Source organism: Anas platyrhynchos, chromosome 1, assembly GCF_047663525.1.
Source record: "Anas platyrhynchos isolate ZD024472 breed Pekin duck chromosome 1, IASCAAS_PekinDuck_T2T, whole genome shotgun sequence".
NCBI lineage: Eukaryota > Metazoa > Chordata > Aves > Anseriformes > Anatidae > Anas > Anas platyrhynchos.
In genome coordinates this window covers 30382566-30404176 of record NC_092587.1, presented here as the reverse complement: position 1 = coordinate 30404176, position 21611 = coordinate 30382566, and the positions used below count along the sequence as shown (strand labels likewise).

The window sequence follows — 21611 nt, the reverse complement described above, 5'->3', positions numbered from 1 at the left end:
AGTATGATTAAAGAAGTTATTCCAGCTCTACACACATTTAATTGTTAAATTTTTGTCTTTTTTTTTTTTCCCCAAAAAAATTGAAGTTAAGATCATATTTTGCATGCAATAAACATGAAAAACACTGACGTGGCAAGATTCGGAGAAATACAGACAATATCTACAAAAATAAATATTTCTGAACATCAAAAGAAACTTGTTAGAATTACATTGAAACTTTACAGCCTCTGTGATTTAAAAGCTTCTGCTTGTTGTATCAGTTTTTATACACAGAAATAATTCTCCAGATATAAGATCAGCCTTAGTCAGTTGCAAACTACCTCAAAGTAAAACACAATTAATTGTTTTGTACAAAATCAAGTCTTCTCAATAGCTGTGTTAGCAGTTCAGTAGGTGGCACTCTTTCCCTGATATAAGTATTACACAGTGCTATTTCTTCAACTACTCTGTAGTAGCATGAGCTGTCAAACAGCTCCTGCATCACAGAATAATTCAGAACGTATCCGAAAATAAAATTCAGAGATATTGCTGAAGAATAATAGCTGTCAGTTATCATACAACTGGATGAAGTTATAGGGGTACAACAGAGAAAATAACAGCTTGTAACACTGCACTGCATAAAAATGGACAAATTATACTGTCATTTAAAAAATTAAAGCAGAAACATATTAACATATTGTTAATTAAATGTATTGGTAAACTTATTGTTATATTAATATGAAAAATAAATGCATATATGACTTAATGAACACATTGTAGTATGGTTGCATCATCAAAATTGAAGGTTGAGAAAATAAGCATATTTGTGGAACACTTTTTCATATAAAATTATTTCTGATTTCTTTGGATTCATAGAGAAGATCGATTAAATAAATTAATATATATTTTCTGTAAGTGACAAAACCTTTTGATTCTGACTATATCTCAGTACTCAACTGCACAGAGAAATTTATCTTACATTTTCTCAGGTCTACTGAAATATTGATTACTGAATTCTCTAAGAGAGAAGAAACCAGATGACAGGGACTCCAGATCTGAGCTCCTGCTTAAAGACATTTCCATTGTTGGTGAACCCCAAGGCTACTTTGTATATAAAGTAACGACATCAATTTTCAGATACCTCAAGAACAATTCTCAACTCCATTTTTAACTCCTATCTTAAATCACTCGGAGTTAAGATCAATACAACAAATTAAAATTTTTTGAAATCAAGAAAAAGGTACAACAAGAATTGTAAATCCTTTACTATTCTCTGGGCTACTGCATTGCTGGCACTTATTTTTCTCCTTTTTGGCTTTGCTTCCTCTTGTGTTCTGTGTTACACATTTCTTCATGTTCCCATGTGAATGACATTTTCATTAAAAGATTCATGGGCTGAAAATAGACAGAGCAGGTGAGTAGCCCAGCAGGCAGGCCAGTCATCTGTGAGAAGCGGTCTGTTTCTGCACACACATCACAGTTAAATGGAAAATACATGCTACCGCACTCCCAGGAGGCAGGTCTGCCCAGAGCTGCTCTGCCCCATGCTCTGTGCATCCCTCCACTCATCCCCTCTGAATCCCAAACCATTTTTTCAGCACCTGGATGCCTGTTCTAACAAAAAAATCTGTGGGTCCTAGGAGAAAAATAAAAAACAAGAACAAAAACCAAAGGAAGTATCATTTTTTTTGTCTGGTCTAGCTACCTGCATGCTGAAGAGCATCGTGTTGAGATTGGTGTCTACTCAGTATACTATCTTGTGACACATCTCATTCTCCCACACAACACAGACACAACCCACAGGTCTTTGTCCATGCATTACACTGCATCTTGCAGGGCCAAGCCCTAAAAGTTAGGCACCCAGCTGCTTTGCTGCTGTGCTCACACACTGCTCATTGGCTTTTATGAGGACTCTGGTCACCTTACACGATGGTTGTGTGAAAAGGAGAAAATGCTTTCAACACGTTTGATGGGTATAAATTTGGTGCTGACAGGCAAAATAACAAAGAATTACGTAATACTAAAAATGGGTGTGCACAACTGGGATTATGAATGTTGAGGATTTGCTATAAAGGTTCTGCTGTAGTAATGGAGAGTTGAGCATGTGTTCTGTAACAGCAACATCCAGTTACAAAATCACTGAGTCTCAATTTAAGAACATGCTTACATCATTTCTGCCCAAAGACCTGATTGCCTTTCTTCACATTATTTTTCCATCACATTGTGTAACAAGACAGCTTCTTGACTATACAGCTACATACAGCCTATTTCTGCATAGACAAGGTATAGCCTCTAGGAGATACGCTTGTCACAGCCAGCTATTGGCACTCTGAACAACGTCTGTTCATCTGAATGCATATTCTCATTCTGTTTCATAAGCTTTTGACAGCCCCAGCAATTACTTCTGTTAGCATGTTTAAAGAACCACTATGGCACTTTTTTTTTTTTTCCTGTGTAAAAGACAGAATGAAATGTGCTGTCTTAACAGAAACAATTAAGATGCATGATTATACTTAAAACGGGAAGAAAATCTCCAGATTTTGCTGAGATTTGTTTACCCTCTTCTATTAAAGTATTTCATTTTCCTGATCAGTTCTACTTGCTGGTCAGTATTTATTTGTGCGCTCTCAGGAAGCTAAACAAATGAAGATCAGAACAACTGTCAACTGCAGTCTACAATATAACATTATCAGTCCAAATGAATGATACAGCCTGAAGAAGTCTAAGAAAAGAATGCATTTTTTTTCAGAAAATTATTAGATCACGAAATACATTTACTGATTTTACAATTCTGTAGCTTTAAATCTTTAAGTCTTTAAGATCTTTGCAAAATTGGAACATACAATCCATCACTTGGAGTTTTTTTTGTTTTGTTTTTTAAGCTTAAACATATAAAAAAAACAAAGAGGGTGGTAAGACCCTGGAACAGGTTGCCCAAGGAGGTTATACAGTCTCTTTCGTAGAGATAATCAGAATCTGAATGGACACTCATGAGCAACCCTGATGCTGATAAAACCTTCCTTTGAGGAGGCAGATTGGACCAGATAAACTCTACCTCCTTCCAACTATTTTATGATGTTGTGATATTAAAACGAAATATTTTAATATTAAAAACATAGACCGACAATAAGGCATTACTCACTGAGAAGGAGGTATGTGATTGCTATTCTGTAATTTACTGTTGTTCACAAAAAGGTTCATGTGAAATCGAGAATTCCTGACATCTGAGTTTATTATACTGGTACCACATTCTGAAATACAACAGCGGATGCAATCTAGCTGACATCAGATGTTCTCAGCTTTGCTAACTCAGAGTCTAATTCCCACAGGGCACAGAATTAAGAATATTTTTCTTGTTGCCTGAGAAGCATGATGTAACCTAAGGTAATATATATATTTTTTCCCAGAGGCATGTGTAGATTACAACCTTAGTTTTCAGGATATATGCACTGTTTCTATTCTATAATGAAAATGTTGATGTCATCTTCAGATGTTGTAGTAGAGATTCCCTCTGGCTGAAAACAAGCTGGAGAAGACAGAAACTAATTTTTTTGATTTTCCTGTATCAATCACAACATATACACCTTTGGCAGGTGTAAGAGCTAATTTTATCCAGATCAGTAAAAAGTTGAATAAAAACACAGTACAAACAGATAATTTCTCTTTAGAAAAGAATAGAGATATTAATGACTGTCTTTAGATGCCTGCATTTTTTAAGCAAATCAAAGTTATGAATAAAAAATAATTATAACTGCGATGCATTTGCAGTCACTATATATGATTGTTGAAAAACCTTTCACATAGCAAATTTTATTATTTTTTAATTTATGAATAAGATGGTTTCAGAGTAGAGAACTATACAGGAAATGCAAAAATTGATAGCAATGTAAGAACAGAAATTGTTGTTTAAGTGTTATAGTTCACAGTCACTCTTTAACCTCTACTATTAGTAAAGCTGACTTTTCATTTTGCATCAGTAGAATATTAATTTCTCAGAGAATCTGAGACAATTATTTGATTTAGATTATTATACTGAAAATTTGTTGTTGTAGGTCTGCTTCATACTATAATTGTGTTCTCAAGTTCATGCACAATTAATAGTGAATGTAAGTGGGGCCTGAGAACACTACTGGCTCATAAGGCATGATTTTCAAAAACCCTAAAAAAAAAAAAAAAAAAAAAGCAAAGAGAGAAGGCTAGGGTTTTTTTTTCTGATATGGATTTAGACATATGGTCCTTATATAATGATGCCTTTCAGGTTCTGATAGGATCACAGGATCTCTTGTATTACAGCAAATTTGCTAAAAGCAACCTATCATTCTTCTTTACCTGCTTATTCCTCCAAAAAGTCATGTTCACAAGTAATTTATAAATAAAGTAACTGTTCTCAAAATGAGGAAGGTCTATCTTAGCTACAACTTGAGTGACTGAAATGGCAGTTTTGAAGAATTATTTATAAAAGGTTAGACATTCATATTCTGATGTATTACCTATAACAATGGGAGAATGTCACAGAACCAGGACTTAACATTAACAACCAACCAAACAAGAAAACTAGGAGGGACTTCCAGTGTGTGGTCACCAAGCTGTACTGATAAGAAGTCATGCCCCTTATGCAGGCACCTCCCATTTTTTTTTATAAATGATATGGTCTCTGAATGAGCATCCAGTTAACATACTTTTGGCTACAGCTGACTAGCCTCATAACATTTGAGAACCCAAATCAGGGGACATTATGTAGGACAGACCTGTTCTATCTGATCTCTCATCATTTTGCCTAAATACTATATTAGGCGTTCAGAGAACCTTATGCAACTAGAATCCCTCATTCTTCCCGTGGGATAGGGCAGATGACAAAGAAAGGAGAAGAAAGGGATTTTAAACAATATTTTGCCTTACTTGGGTGAACTTTCACAGTCACATAGAGCTATAGATGTATTTCTGCACAGACGCGTATAGTTCCAGTGGTATGCGCAGAAAGGTTGTGGGTTCTGACAAAGCAGAGGCCTTGACGATACTTTCAGAGATGAGTATAAACCGGACAAAAGCTGGTAGTAAAATAGCAAGACTGGACAGTCATCAGACAGACCTGAAAATCTGTAAGGTCATACTGACACTGAAACTAAGCAAGGAAAACAAGAAACTTGAGTAATACAACTTTGCCTTACCCTACACCCTACAGTCAACAGTCAGAGACTTAATTCTGGAAGAGATAGCAAGAGATGGAAGAAGTGCTCTTTTCCTTTTTCTAACATCTCACTTGTTCCTCAGAAAAATACTTTCATGTGATCCCTGCAATCCTTGTTCCAGGGTGAGATGTTTTGGTAGATTTTGGTAGTGCTGTTAACTCCAAAGGGATGGCAGGCTAGCCACAACTGTCCTTTGGCTATCTTGTGCAGAATAAGTAAAACTGATTATCAGAGGTTCTCCTGTCTGCCACAGCTCCTAGGCCAGATGCACAGTTCCAGCATCACGACAGCAGAAGTGGTGGATGCCTGCCTGCCCTGGCACTTCCCTCCTCTGTGAGGCTCAGCTCCTCAAGGTGTCAGAGACCCGGCAGATTTCATCCCACCCTCCCATAGCCACGATGAACAGCTTGTGTGTATACTCACAGAGAACACGACGGATGACAAATCTGTGAGCCAGGGATTATCGAGGCCTTTCATGAAGGAAATGTAAGGGCTAATGTTTCCCCCTTAACTTCAATGTGATTAATAATGGAGACTAACTAAAAAGTGAGATTCAATGTGAGACGTAATATAAACAAGTGAAGCACGTGTTGACAGAAGATAAACAGCGCCTTTCAGTGCACTACTTTGTCTAAATCTAAGTGTGTGTATTTAATATTTAATAGCTCATCATGAACTATGAACTACTGAACCAATAAATTAGTCTTTTGTGCAGTATTTGCAATGCTCTTCTGAAGCCCAATTATGAAAGTGCTTCCCCTTCCCAATTAATCCGGGTTGTTACTTTTTTAGAAGTTGAGATACTTTATGCATGGTTTCCCTTTTGTAAAACCATGCTGAATATCTGAGCAACAAAACACAACGGATTATGCAGCAGTATAAATAATGCAGACCTTGAGCGTTAATTGAAGCGCAAGGCAAGGCAGAATCGTGGCCTGAACTTTCAATTGCTACTTGCAAAAGTAATTCTAATTGACCTCAATGGGACTGTGCATGGGGGTTCAAATTACTCCTGTGAGTAAACACTACAAGGTTTGCTCCTTATCGCTCCAGCATGCCTGAAACAGCTTGCTTTAAATTGGAAGCGAGCTTTTCTTCAGAGCATTATCACTGAAGAAAATGAATGAAGAGATTTCAAAGAAGCTTAAAATCTTCCTTTAAGAGTATCTTTTTTATGCTGGCTAATATAATCCAGAACAAAATTTACACCACTGCACTTGTTTTCATAGGTGCTTAACATACATTAATCTTTTTTATTATTATTATTTTGATATGAAGCTGATCATCTTTCCCTTTCCGTTATTTAAGCCTCACCCTTTGACTGAGATATGGCTGGATGGTTCTTTCTTCAACATTCCCCTTCCTTGTCTGACTCTATTATGGAAAAACAAAACCGGAAGAATTAAGCATCTCCCAGTTGTGGTTTCCAATAGAAAATTAAAGTATTGCAAACAGATTACAGGGCCACAGGAGGCACATTGTGGGATATATGATGACAGCAGGGCTTTGAAATTCAAATGTAGCTCTTTTTCTTTGAAATCCTGCCATGGGTGTAGCTCTCTCAGCACTGCCCTGAAGCTGAAACAGCTGCTTTAGTTTCCTTTTACAGTGATTTACTAATCATTCAGCTGGAAGAAGAGGGGCTCAATTCTGTTATTTGGTAGGAAGTGAACAAAAGAGCACGCTGTACTTGGTAGTTTCCAGACCTGTTTTTGGTAATTCAGAATAATATAAAATCACAAGAATCTTAAGAACAGCACTTTCTATGATCGTGATAATTTTCTTTCTTGGATCCCCTGACAGTTTCAGTGTACTCGAGCATCCAGGGAACTTGCACTTAAATATTTAAGGTGGCAAAACTTCTGTCTTCTTCAGCAGTGAAAGTGACCTTTAACATAAAACTGAGCTACCCAGTTATTATTTGCTGTATTCTTTTGTCTTTTTTTTTTTCCTCCTATTGAGTTTGAGTGGATAATTTTGTTAAAGTCTCTTAATTTTTTTCTGAGTTTCCTTGAATAAGACTCTGTATACTAATTCCTCTGGGCCATCCAATGTATGCTGCCCTCATACTTGGGAAGTTTGGTGGTATCTGCCTCTAAAAACTTTATATTTCTTAATATTTTACTGCTATCCTGCAAAAATGCAGAACACATAGTTGCTTTTCTGGAAAATGTAGTTGTTTGTAATTTGAATAGCCAGTCCTACAGCTTTGACAAAGAAGTAGTAGAAAGCAAAGCTGCATCTCATTAACCAGCTGCAAAAGATTTTAGTCAGGTTTTAGTCAAGTGTTTGTTTTTTTTTAGTCAGGAAGGATGAAGAGTTAAACTATCAGACTAGCAAGAAAAAAAATCTCAACAAAACAAAACAAAAACCAAGACTAATGGCAACTGTATAAAGAACAGTAAGTATGTTGAGACAACTTAAAAGCCAGAAAGGTAACTACAGGATAGGTATTAAACTTCAAGCATAAAGCAGACTTCATGATATATGCACATACAGCATATACAATACAAAATTACATTATTTTCCTGTTTTTCTTGTATACTTACTACTTTTTAGTGAGGTGACAAACACCTCTCTGAAATGGTGCTTAATGTCAGCTCGCATAACTTACTTAACCAATGGAAACTTCTGGTTTTATATCTCAGGATAAAGATCTCAACTTATTTTTACTTAGGATTCCTGGAAAAGATACTTTGCTAAATATTTTTGTTTCAATACTTTCCCTTACTTTACCCTTTCGCCTCAAAAAAAAAAAAAAAAAAAAAGTGTACATACAGAGTGTACTCTGATGGCTTGTATATGGAAAATTAGAAGAACTTGTATAGAATGCTTTCTGTTAATACTTTACCCTAAAAGTGCACATTTTCCCCCTCCAGTTCAGTTTCAGATCTCTTGTATCCCAAACGTTTTGAATATATCTAACAAACGTTCTTGTTTGCCTGTTGCTGTTTCCTAGATTCTCACTGTGTAGAATTCTCCTCCACGTCCCAAACTCTGTGACACTTACTTTGATTAACACACTTAAATGTCTCCTGGAACTCCCAAAAGTTACAGTCATACATTCCACAGGCCAGACCAGACCCATATTTTAGAATAGATCATCTCTCACAAGGCAATAGGGTAGATTGTTTTTATAGTACTGTTTCATGAAAGAGGAAGGACAAATGTAGAAGAACCAGGTGTGATGTGATGTAGAGGCCATGCTGAGTACAAAAACAACTGACAACATGCTGCAGCATTCTCCAGCAAGTTCTACCCAAGCAAACTTGTGCTTCATACAGCAGCTATCTTGTCTCTGTCATACAGCATCGCCAGTCATAGCACTGCAACAATTCAGTGACTCAGTCAATGGCTCTGGGTAGCTTTTCTTACCACCAACTCTGGATTGCTTTTCTTACCCATACACAGAGAAACAGCTGTTTCACTGCCTCAGGGGTTCCTTTTCTTTGACACCGACTTTGTACAAGCTGTTTTCCAGGCAGTTGCTGATGCACCAAGTCAGCTTTGCTGCTGCTTTTTAGTGCTGAAGCCTGGAAGGCTCCAACATCCTCTAAGCTGCATATCCTGCAAAAGTGCTCTGAACACCCACAGAAGTGACGACTTGACCTTTTGTGTCAACTTTTCAATTCTTAGAAAAAACTAGTACTGCTCTGGGGCAGCAAATGAGAGATCCAGCAAATATGACTGCCACAGCAACACAATGGCAGAAATTATACCTCAGTAATATCCCTCAAAAGGGCATGGCACAGCTTTGCTGCTATGGCTCTGCCTCTGTAAGGATGCTACCCCAGGAGAGCACCAGACAGGATAACCAGGTATACATCCACAAATAGCACAAACGTGCTCTCAAACACTTGAAAGGCACATTTTGTTGTTCCATCTTGAGTAACCACTGTTTTTTAACCACTTAATTTATAATTTATTATAACCTGTCAGTCAAAAACTAAACAAATGCATGCTCTTCATTTATATAGATACATATACATTTTAAATGATATTGCTCATATTTCCTTATTCATCATCCTGTGAGGTAATTAAAAATCTTACTTGCTATGGGAACACCATTTGATAACCAGCTTATGCTAGGTTTTGGGTTGCCATTAGCTCTGCAGATCAATGACCCATCTTCTCCAGGAGATAAGACCAAGTTTCTGGGTGCTGTTATCCAGTATGGAGCAGCTGGGGTTAGGAAGAGAAACAGCAATCATTTTCCAAAATTACCATGATTACAGAAAATCATGAGGCACAGTCATGGTAACCATAAAATAATTCAAACAAGATATGTATAGGTATAGACATACAGTTGTGCAGTAAAATTTATTTCTGTATACATTATATTCAGTGATTAACTGGTAAATTACACTTTGGCTAAACTGAGCTATTGGCTACCTCCTGCATTGAATGGGGGATAGCTTTTCATTTTGAAATTCTAAGACAGTTGAAAATGCACAGAGATTGACATGGACAGAATACTGTCCACACCAAAAGATCTTCATCTATGTCACCTTTTTTATTATTGTTTTTTACAATAAATAACCACAAATAGTATATGTTGTCACATTTTGCAATTAAACTTCAGATTTTGGATTGATGGATAGAAGCAAACAGAAAACTCTTGAAAAGAAGGTTGAATATGACTATAGAGTGATAGTGGACTACAGTAATAGGTTTTTAGTATGCAAAGGGAGCACTACACTTGATTATTTAAATGACTAATTAGCTGTCATCCCTTTTTTTTGTTTGTTTCATGATATTCAAAATATTCTTACAGTTTCTATTTGGACAAACACATTTTAAATGTTTTTAAAACTAGTAAGACAGCACAGGTAAAAGACTCAGGAAACAAAAACATAAATGTTTATTAAGGGAGAAAAAAGAGTGTAAGATGAATAGAAAAATAGGGAAGAGAAAAAATCTGAGCTATATGAATGGAGAGCAGAAAAGACAGAAAATAAAAAGGAGATGAAGACAAGGGATGGGGAGGAAGGCAGAACAAGGAAGAACAAAGACTAATGACAATTAATCAAAGATATAAATTAAATGTATTACAGGTACAAGCTAAGAAATTATTTCACTGTTGTTACAATAAAGTCTCAATTTAGCCTGCTACTTGACAAAGCAACATAGTCAAGTCTGTCTGTCTGATGGCAGAATTCAGTTGATTTAATGATCCTCAGTTATTTTTTAATATTATCATTCATCCTTTCAGTTATAATTTATTATCCTGGTAAGCATACTTCAGTCTTGCATTCTGGACATCGACAATACTAAATTAACGATTATTTTAGTATTACCTTTCACAGTTACTGAAATGACATGATGAGTAGAACCTAATATATTTCTTGCTATGCATTTGTAGTTCCCAGAGTCAGCTTCAGAAACATCTATAATCTTGAGAGTTTTCTTAAAATTTTCAAAAAATGTTCTGTTGGCTGGCAATTCGCCACCTTCTTTAATCCAGCGAATTACTGGTGTGGGTCTGGAAAAGCAAAAGTACAGATCAAACTAATGGACCACTGAAAAGCAAGATGAGAGTTCTATATGTTAATGTTTTGAACATAAATTTTACACCAATTATTTTAAGAGCCTTTACTCAGATTTTGGGGCATGTCCAGCAAATGTGCAGGATATGCCAGCATTTGTTTCTAGGAAATGACAAGCCTCACTAACACTGTCAATGGCCATCTGTTCATAGGTTTAATAATTATGGAATACATTTGTCTCCTGATTAATCTAAAAACCTCAATGGTTAATAAATGAATACAAGTGTATTTTAAATCTTACTGTATTTATACTTTTAAATTGATGCTCATTCTGGTTTAAAAGGTAACTTCTAGATAATGATAAGATTACAACTGTCCTTCATTTGAGCAATATTGTAATGCTTCATGCACATCATAAATATTATAGCAGATCTGTAGGAGACAGAAATTTTTCCTATGACAAATCAAGAAAAAAATGACAGTACTGAGTCAAGTATAGCTACTTGTAATTGCATCCTGGTTGTGTCCCATGTTGGCTACTGAGGCTGAAAGTTGTCCAAACTCATGCAGACATACCTTTAAAATTACAGCAAATTAAAAGGTGTTGCTTTCTCAGTAGAATGTCCTCTCTCAAATCTTAATGATTCAGGGCAAATATTCATTTAGCAATCTAATATGAGAACAGGAACACCTAGCAAAATTTATTTTTAATTATGGTATCAGTAATTAGGAGTAGTTTCTTTAAATAAAAACTGAATCTGGTATCCTGATGAGAACTACGTAAGCTTCCCTCATTGAATTATTAAAATAGAAAAATACATGACATTTAAAGACAAATCCATATAATGGATAACATTTTATTTTTTCCCCGTTTTTATGCAGCGATTTTTCTAGAGTTTGGACCTCTGATTATTTTTATTGCAGGGTTGTTGAAAAGCATATTCTACTCCCCCACACAACTGTGATTATGCTAGTGGTGCTGATGCAAGGACACCTGAACAGACCACAGCTGAGGCAGAAACAGTGCACTGACCTTTGTATCAAGCTGTGTCAAGCTGTGCATGAGCATGCCCTGTGGAGCTTATGCAAGTGCATACATCTGCACGATGCCGTGCTGCATCATTTGCAATTACTGGCTTACCTCACTGCTACTTCAGAGTGCTCTGCCTTCTATGCTTTTGTGCATTGTCAACATGTTTATAGCTCCTGAAATAAATAGGTACTAAAGATTTTCTTCTTCCACACTAACCAATCTATTCTCTTTCTTCCTGAGAATGAAATTGATTTAAGATCAAACTAGTTCATGAAGTTAAATTGCTCTTTAGTCATTTTCTACTTGCACAATTATCAACAAAGACAAACACGCATTACATGGAAGAAACAAGTACCAATTAAACCCAATTACAATGAGAAGTTGGATGTAAGTAGCTGAAGGTATGTTCTAACAACTCCCACCTAGGTGATGCACTAAGTAATTAGCATATGTGAGCAGCTTTTTCAGATTATACCAGCAGATTCTTATCTATTTATATACTATTTGAGAGCTTAATGGCTATATAGTTAGGAAAAAAACAGAGACTCATTTCCCAAGTGCAATTCTGCAGACATGTGTCCAAGGTTATCCTATGACATTTCTTGCTTGTGTCCTGAAACAAAGGCCTTCTCATATGTTTAATACATGAGAAAAATATTTATGTTCATAGTCAGTTTTAAAATATTGTGATTTCCAAAATGGTGGACACTTCCTTAAAAGTCTTCTTTCTATTTTACATTTCTATTTCTTTAAAATACTTAAGCTTACATAGCAGTAACATTTTAGGCATCTCTGAAATGTTTCCCTCTGATTCTGCATTTTTATTTTGAAAAGCACGGTCTAAAAAGTAACTCACAATCCTGCTGCAATGCACTCCAACAAAAGGACATTTCCTCTGAGTTCCACTTTGTTACTTGTGGTACCAGTTGGTGTTAGAAGAATCGGTGGCCTCTCTGTAACTGGCTTGGCTGGAACAAGAAAAAATAAAATAATTAATTTCAATATTTTATTTTAATGTTGACCAAATTCATACATCCATTCTCACATTTTGGACAGAGATTTTGATGCACACAGGCCACTTAATTAAAAATTATCATGTTACACATACATATATATACATACATAGTTCAACAAATTAGGCTTTTGACAGACATAACATAATCATATCTCAACTTGTTTAATGCTAATTTTGAACACATACCTGAAAACATTTGTTATTGAAGAGGGGAAAAATTTGTTATGTAGTCCTTACATAAGCAACTATATATGGATGCATACTGAGTATAAGGTTACTTAGGTGAATGAGTGAAAGACTGAATGTTACCAAAAGCTTCCATCAAAACACAAATAAAGCAAAGTTATTAAATTCAAAAATATAATCCAAGGTGTCACATGGTATGCTCCACTTTGAAGTACACTTTGTTCAATATTTTCTAGACAATGTGAGACATCTCTGGAAATTTAACGTTGTCTTCTCCTCTCACTAAATACTTAAGTGTATTTCAAACTGTTCCCCAGTTTGGGAATAATGAACCACTGATTACCTGCAAGTTTACCGCAGTAAACAGAAAGCCATAAGACCTATTTCTGACACTATATTGTGACAGTTTCTGAAGTCTACTATGATATTTCATGTGCCTTCATGGAGATCAGAATAATAGCAGGCATCCTGTAAATGTTCTTTTATAGCAATTTTAAAATATAGGATCAACTTGCTCTAAAGCACAATAGAAATCTGAATCATTACAGTAAACTTTTTTCTTTTTTTTTTAATGTGGGAAGAAACAATAAACTACTTTATTAGTTAGTGGAATTTATTGATTGATTGACATAAACAGAACACAATTTTAATACAGTATGTACCATGAACTCCTTAAAAACTAACACCTGAACAACTTAAAGCTTGGAGAAAAGGGCAGTCTAGTGTGAAGAACACAGTCAACAGTTACAGGCAATTAGTAGACTACCCAGTTTCAGCACTGTCTCATTTTGCAAAACTATGAAAATCCACAGAATTATCTCTGGTATTTCTGAGTTGTAAGCCAGCTGAATGTTTTCTGTATTAACTGTAGTTAACACATTATTTTGTGTTCAGGTACATATTTCTTGTTTGTTCTAAGTGAGATCTTATTTTTATGCAGAGAATTAAAATATTCTGTGTCCCAATATACTTCAGATTATAGTAAATTACCATGTAATATATACAAAGACTAGCTTGACAGGGAAAAAGAGAAATCAGAACAAACATGTATTTTATAACTATTTCATGCAACATTAGGTAGTGAGACTAGATGCTCAACTGCTATGGTATGAATCTTACCCCAAAGTCAGCCTTGCTAAACACACATACACCTGCTTAGGAGAATTTCATTCACAATATACAAAAGACCATTCAACATATATTAATGAAAAGTCTCAAACACCAAACGAACAAAACACACCTTTCCCCTAAAAGGTTATTTATATAGACAGTATTAAAATGTTTAGATTTTAATTAATTCAGTTCAGCTCAACATTCATGAAATACATTAAAAATGAATGGTACATTCAAGGAATTAAATATGAAATGCGTTTGTTAAATGCTTAATTGTTGTTACTTATTATGCAGCATGTGATATTGAATAGTCCTAGTGATAATGAACAAATCAAACTGCTAGTAAAATTGGAGGAAAAATATAAACAAGCACAGTATAGGAGCAAATTGACAACTGGTAAAATCTGCATCAGTGTGAAAGGACTCTTATTTTAAGAGTTGGTATTTTTATGAAGCATATGTTACAATAACATTAGAACGTTAACTATTTGAAAGGATCACACTGTGCCATCCCTTTCTAAAGCATGTATTATCACCAGTACTAATAGATACCTTTATTAGAAATCAAAAAGGGAGCTAAAGGTTAAGTAGCCATGGAGGTAAAGTTAGTTAACTAAATGCTACTGTGAAACAGGGAGTATCAGTGGGGACCAGTATAACTCACCACCATAAATATCAGTGTCACTCAAATTAGCAGCTATAGTGTCATTCAATGAATCCACTGAAATAAACAGAATATCATGAAGAATGCATAAAAGAGGGATAAATCAAAGTATTGGGAATCACAAGATGATGATATGGCCACGGTGAGTTAATCAAGTGATTGATTAATTTATTTCAATAGTTACAGCAACAATATCTTGATATTATTGAGCATGAAAACCATTAAAAAATATTTTTTAACACTGTATTTTTTTCAATAATCCAAATCTTAGAAAACATTTTTTGTGAGACAAAACCTACTAAGGGGGGAAAAGACAGCTTTTTAACAGATATATACAGATATTTAAAACAGATATAGAAAGAAAACTGGAGATTACGTTTTAAGTTTTACAGAGCAATGCAATTGCTTCTTCAGAATTAAAACAACACAATTCCCTAGCATACAACTACTAAAGTTGCGCAAATCACCTGAGACTTCTGGATGAATACTATGCAAGTATGTAAGTATGTAATTAGGTAATGCAATACCTACTTGAAAAGACTTTTACAGAAATGGGTTGTTTCTGCTGTATAGTTTGTGTATGATTAAATCTTGCATAGCAGATATAGTCCTCACGGGTGTCTTCTGGTTGTACATTAGAAAAGTAAAGGTCTCCATTTAGACCTTGGGAAACTCTTTCACTCTGAGGCAGCCTTTGGAAAGCTGAGGAAAAACAAGAAAACATTTATTTCAACTATCATACATATTCCACTGTTATGATTTGCAGCCTTCACATTTATTCCATTACATCTTCTGTAGGTTTGTAAATATGTACCTTCAGAAGTTTCTTGCAGAGCTCCCTTATCCTACCATTCTTCCTCAGAATCTACAACTTACATTAAGCTCTACAGCTGCTTTTGAATTCATGCTTTTGGGCTGCATATCTGTTTGCTTATTCATTTCTACAGAACTGGAAATTCTTTGTACTCTTGGTAAGTAATGATCAACTATGTAGAAAAACTGTGAAAAGTAAACTACATCAAAAGAAACTCACCATTATCCATCCAAAATATTATAGGTGGTGGTAAGCCAACCGGAGGTCTGCAGTGTAATACTAGAGAATCACCTTCTCTAACCTGGTTTGGTTCTAGTTTTTCTTTAGTCCACAAAGGGGATCCTACAGAAAATAATTAAAAAAATTAGACCTTCCTGAAATAATATGTTCTGATAAAATTTATGAGAATGACAAATTTTAAGCTGAGGAGCTTGAAAAACTGTTCTGAGATTAAAATCACATAAAAAGCTGTAGAAGCAGTTTATCATTAATTAAAATTTTTGAGGTTTATCATCTTTTTGATTTCAATCTGTTCTGAATTAAAGCTATTATAACAACTATGGAACACAGTCATCAGAAAGATAGTTGGAATTGCCCTCAACAATTCTGTGCCTTAGTTTTAAATGGTTTATCCCAATTGTAATGTCATAAATACAAACCAATTTTAAACATCTCAGGTCATCAGATGTACTGACAAAAATTAGGAAAGCAATTTGGTTATTAAATATTCTAAGAAATTTTGGGAGACATGCAATATATTATCAATATCAGAAATTACACTTTCAATCACTTTAATGATGTATTTTTTTAAAGGGAAAAGAAGAAAATGAAGTAAAACATCCATAAGAAAACAAATACATCTATTTCACATTTTAGTTGGAGTTTCACTTACTAGAAGGCCTTATAACAATATTGTTGGAAATGGCTGCTCCTCGTTCATTTCTTGCTGTACACTGGTATACTCCTTCATATGCTTCTGCCTTCCCACCATTCATAATATTTATGACAAGGGTTCCTGAATTTGGTTTCATTGTTACCAGTTCATCTTTATCTATATCAAAATGAGTTCCATTGCGTGTCCAGGAGAAGCTAAATAATAAAAGCGAAAAGAGAAGTTGCTTCTGCAGTTGCCTTTTGTATACTATCTGGAGAAAACCATGAAAAAAGTCATTTTCAATAATACATGGTAATTATTCTTTAGCAGGTAAGTAAGAACTGTTCCCAAACTAAATTAATCAATAAAGTAAATAGAAAATTAAGAAATACTTTTTTAATATAAGAAATCTGCCAATAGTTTAAGATAAAAGGCTCGGCTGAACTTGTTAGCGGAATCCTTTTCAAAGTCAATATTTTTATTTTAAAAATTACAATAAAAGATGCAGATGTTAATCATACATGGAAAAGAACTGATTTATTTTCTGCTAAAGGTAATATAGTAACATCTGCTAGAACAGATATTCCTAAAGCTGCATAAGCATTTCCACTTTAAAACCTATTGTTGGAAGGTTTTATAAATCTGCTTTTAGAAACTTGTTCTGGGTTGAAATGCATCATCTTGGGTCCCAGCAGGAAATCATTTCTCATAATTGGTTTGGCCATTTTAAAGTTCAGCACATAAATTAAAGACTGCAGTGAGTTTGATTTCTTTTCGCTATTCTAACACAAAGAATTATGATGCATTAAATAAAACGTTGCAGTCTGATAGTCCATAATTAATCTAGTGGTTTTATACTGGTGCTAAAAGAAAGGATATTTTGAAAACTAGCCACTAGAAATAAGGAGTATTTGAGCTCATTTAAATAGTGTAAAAAGCAAATATTTGTAGTATCCAACTTATACTACTGTAAGCACCAATTCTTTAATTTTTAGTTATTTTTTTAAATTGTTGATTAAGATTTGTTAGTGGTCAAAAGCACAGTTATACAGAGCTAAACCAATGCCTGGGACGTTTTGAGCACTCAGTTTTGAATACTGTGAAAAGCAGTTTCTGTACTTGTTACAATTCTGCTTCATAAACTTCAACACAAACACTGTATATGCTTACAGGTTAGAATGCTACCTGGAAATATCAATACGTATATGGTACTGGAAAAGATCAAATTTTAATTGACTTAGATTATGCCCTGACCTCCTGCAGCTGGACAGCAGGACAGGATCAGACATGCTATTTGCACTTTGTGGTGTGAGAGAACAGAAGAACTGGACCTGACCAGCTGCCTCGCACTGCAGTGGTAGTGGTTTTGGGAGGACCTGTGTGCACAGTGGTCGAATAGTGAAACTCTTTCTGAGGGCTTTGCAGGTAAAGTTGCAGAATGTGGGGTTTCTGTAGTCCTCAGCTACCAGTAACACTGTGAAGAGTGTGTGGAACTGTCATGTAGCTTCACATGAGAGGTGACAAACCCCTGAACTTCAGATACATAAAAGTCAGAACCTTTGCTGCTCAAGTGCTAGGTAGCAGAACATCCATAAACCTTTATGCCAGCTTTGTGCCATAATGCCATGGCATTATGCATGTCAAATTAAAATGCTCATAAAAAGAGCAACATTATGATACTCCTATTATATATTTTAAAAAAAAAAGCACTAAAAAGAATCACAGAAAATCTCCATCTTCACCATTCCACTTCTGCTTCACCATTCAGCATGATAATGACCATGATCCTAAGGCAACCAGAAAGAATAATGTAGAAAAACATCAGTTATTCATACAAAGTATATTTAATGAGCTTGGTATGTGTCTGAGGAGCAATTATAGACTGACACTGCTAATAAACTGTAGCGTAACACTACTGAGAACACAGTGATGCACATTTCTGTTTACAGTCTTGGAAATCAGAAGCAGTTGCTGGCAATGACAGAATGCACCACTGCTACTGAGATTCCAGTGCCGATATTCAGCAAAAATATTTGGAAGCTCCTCATTTCAAGATACTGAAGCAGGGTCTTAAAATAGAAGATGATCAGGAATCCAAACTATACACAGCATTGCCATTTTTGCTAAAAACAAAAGGCTTGCAAATACACCTGATAAATCAAGGCTGCTGATCATTTAGCCATAGACTGATACACTGATACTGGACTCCCAACAAAATACGTACATATTTCAAGACAAACTTCATAAAACTGAGTATTTTTAAAAGACACTGAATTTGAATTTACTCATGTACTTTGAATTTATTCAATGCACATTCTTCTTAGACACTATGCCTAAATCTGAAATGTGCTCCAACTCAGTAGGGCATGCCTTTCAGTGCTTTCCATAGATACTTACCTATCTGCTCCTTTACCAACCTACTATTATTTTGTTGCTAGGTCTTTGAGAAGAAAAAAAAATACTAGTTACTTGCTGACTACAGAAAAGTTTAAATCTCAAGGATAAGCATAGTCAAATATATATATATATATATGCCACTTCCTGGCAGCTGTTTACATTTCAACAGTAGGAGTGCATGCATGTTTCTGTGTCTGAAAGCATACATATAAGAAAATACATGTTAGTTTACAAAATTTACATTATTTTCTCCTAGTTTTCTTATGTTATTAGGCCAACATAAGCAAAATAAGAACTTACTGACCTAGGAGGTGGTTTTCCTTTTGCTTCACACTGTATTACAATATTCTCTCGAGGGTCAACGATATAATCTTTTGGAGATTGCTGAGTTATCGTTGGAGGCTGGGACACTTCATTGTGGAATATAAGAAACAGAGAGGAATTTAACAATATCTTCAAAGCATCAGCAAGACAGTTACGTAAATGGAGAAAGCAGAACTACAATTAGCAGAAAAATTATCAACAAAAGACTGGGATTAAAGTATATTTTGTATTTGGAGGCTGAACCCCTCTACTCCTGTAGATCAGTGTAGCTATATAACTTACAAGTGAGCTATGTCAGTTTACAGTGGAGGAAGATCTTGGTCAAGAAGCTTATTGGATATCATTTCTATACAGCAGATTTCAGTAGACCTTCATGAAGCCAAAGGACACTTGAATTCTAAGTCTAGCATATCTCAAATGAACAGTTGTGAGATATAAATCCACACAAAACATTTTTAACACACAGAAGGAAAAATATATATTACTTTTTACTTCTAAAGATTTGATGTACTTCCATATTCTCTGTGGTTGTAAACTTTTCAGAAATTTATCATGCTCAACATACTGAATTAATCTACAAAGCATGCTTTTAGGAGCTACTTTTCAGGAGTAAAAAATGTTAGAAGTAAAAGATGACAAAAAATAGTAACTAAGAGTTTCCAAATAGAGTAAATATATAGGAAAAGTCTAGTACCGATTCTCCTAAAATAACAAAAATATAATTAATCTTGTGAATTGCCCCAGGAGAAACAAACATTTAAATTTGATTTATCAAGCATTCTGGAATTACTAGCATAAAATAGAATTTATTTGCCTGATAACGTGGATGGTGCCTACCTATTTAAAGTAATTTATAACCTATTGCATTATCTATGCACATTTTTCATAGATAAATCCTGTTTATGATAATAAGATAATGAGAAATGTGTCTTCCTCAGCATTATCAATCTGGTTATAGTTTAGTGCCAACTAAAAGAACTAGTTTAATAACAACCTCGTGAAAATGCCTGTGCAAATATTGTAAATTGTCCAGTATTACACTCTGCTACTACTTGGGGTCGCTCCTAGCCAAAGCATTTCAATCATTAGTTATCTGTGTTCCCATGTCTCACTCTAGCTAGTTAAAATTGTAAAACTGGGATTTTTAGGTTAAGTCTTCCCTCCCATTATACATGAAGTAAGGATTCTGAAGGCAGAGGTAGTGGTCTACAAAGCACTCCCCTCAAGAAATGGCCAGAAAAAAAATTAATATCATGGCATTGCAATGAGATATAACAGCTGAGCAGGAAAGAACAGGCAATGTAGAGCTAGCTTTTGCTCTTCTTCCTCACTGCAGAAAGGAGAGTGATTAAAAAATGAAAGCAACATTGCTACATGATGAGGACTTTTTGTGTATTTAGAGAAGCTGTGATAGTCCTTCTCCCTTTCAGAAGCAGTTCACAGGGTCAGTACAAATCAGATGCTTCCTTGGGAAAAGCAAGCATACTCTGAAAAGGGACATGACATGAGCAATGTACCACATACAGTATATTCCTCGCATGCACATCAATGACCTCAAGGCTATGCACTGAACTTAAAACTCATTAAATTAACCATGATACTAAAGCTGTGTTAGAAGATCCCATAAAATATTAGGTATGTTTAAATAACTGTATACACTCTTTTTAAGGACATAAAAATATGTCCAACTCAGACATGTAAAATAGCATATATTTTACATGTGCTACATATATTCCAATGAATTTTTTATCAAGTATATTTACTCCTGAAAGTATTAGTTAAAAACAAAACAAAACACTGCTCATGCTGATACTAAGAATTTTAATGTTCAGATAGCATACAATCAAAAATCATATCACTCATTTGATCAAAATACCAGAAAGTTTTATGTACAGTAGAGCTTTCGGAACACTGCATGCACAAAGCATCTAGCCACAGCAAAACAAAATTAAAAAAAAAAAAAAAAAAAGACAATCACACATTTTGTACTGCAACACAATCAGTATTAATTTTCAGCAGCACACAGTCTAGTTTTTGTGGACAGGAACTTACATTCTTCTAGAAGTTTTGCTTTTATTCCCCCATCAGAATCAGCAGGTGAATGGAAAATGGAGATTAAAGAGAAACATTTGTTAGTTAAAAGAAAATTAGCATTTTTGAGAGGGAAGATAAGTATGTCTGAAAAGTGCATTGGACCCCATGAATAAGAAAACTGCAAGTATCGTAACCTGGGCCATGATGCCTTAAATTCCAGCAACGATTTCTGTGGTGTCAGAAATTACTACAATTATCTCAAAGTTCATGGCATAAGGACCTTTTCTAAAGTGTTGGCTTTTTAAGGGCAAGTGTGGTATGTGATTTTGGCCTTCCAAGGACACAAACCACTGATACTGAGGAGAGAGGAAATTAGAATTAATGGAGTGCGTTGCCCTCATGCTGCAATCAAAATCAATCTCCCCATATGACCAAACGGAAGAACAAAGAGAAAGCTTCAGGCTAGAATTACTCTTACAAAAACAAAAGCATTTAATTCTACT

At 35.0% G+C, this 21611-nt stretch overlaps 1 protein-coding gene across 45 annotated transcripts in view; it reads right to left on the bottom strand.

The window, feature by feature from the left end:
• The window catches only part of NRCAM (neuronal cell adhesion molecule), a 150807-nt gene that overhangs the window by 43761 nt on the left and 85435 nt on the right, over positions 1–21611 (bottom strand). For 27 of the 45 annotated variants that reach the window (XM_072033756.1, XM_072033813.1, XM_027457206.3 and 24 more), the window contains 9 exons: positions 21127–21144; positions 19055–19160; positions 16372–16568; positions 15699–15821; positions 15197–15367; positions 14666–14722; positions 12544–12655; positions 10466–10650; positions 9219–9350 (listed from right to left, as the gene is read on the bottom strand). In XM_072033756.1, the coding sequence (XP_071889857.1) occupies positions 9219–9350; positions 10466–10650; positions 12544–12655; positions 14666–14722; positions 15197–15367; positions 15699–15821; positions 16372–16568; positions 19055–19160; positions 21127–21144 (1101 nt within the window). The remainder of the gene's footprint in view (positions 1–9218; positions 9351–10465; positions 10651–12543; positions 12656–14665; positions 14723–15196; positions 15368–15698; positions 15822–16371; positions 16569–19054; positions 19161–21126; positions 21145–21611) is intronic. The other 18 variants (XM_072033787.1, XM_038166310.2, XM_038166320.2 and 15 more) reach the window with 3 other exon arrangements.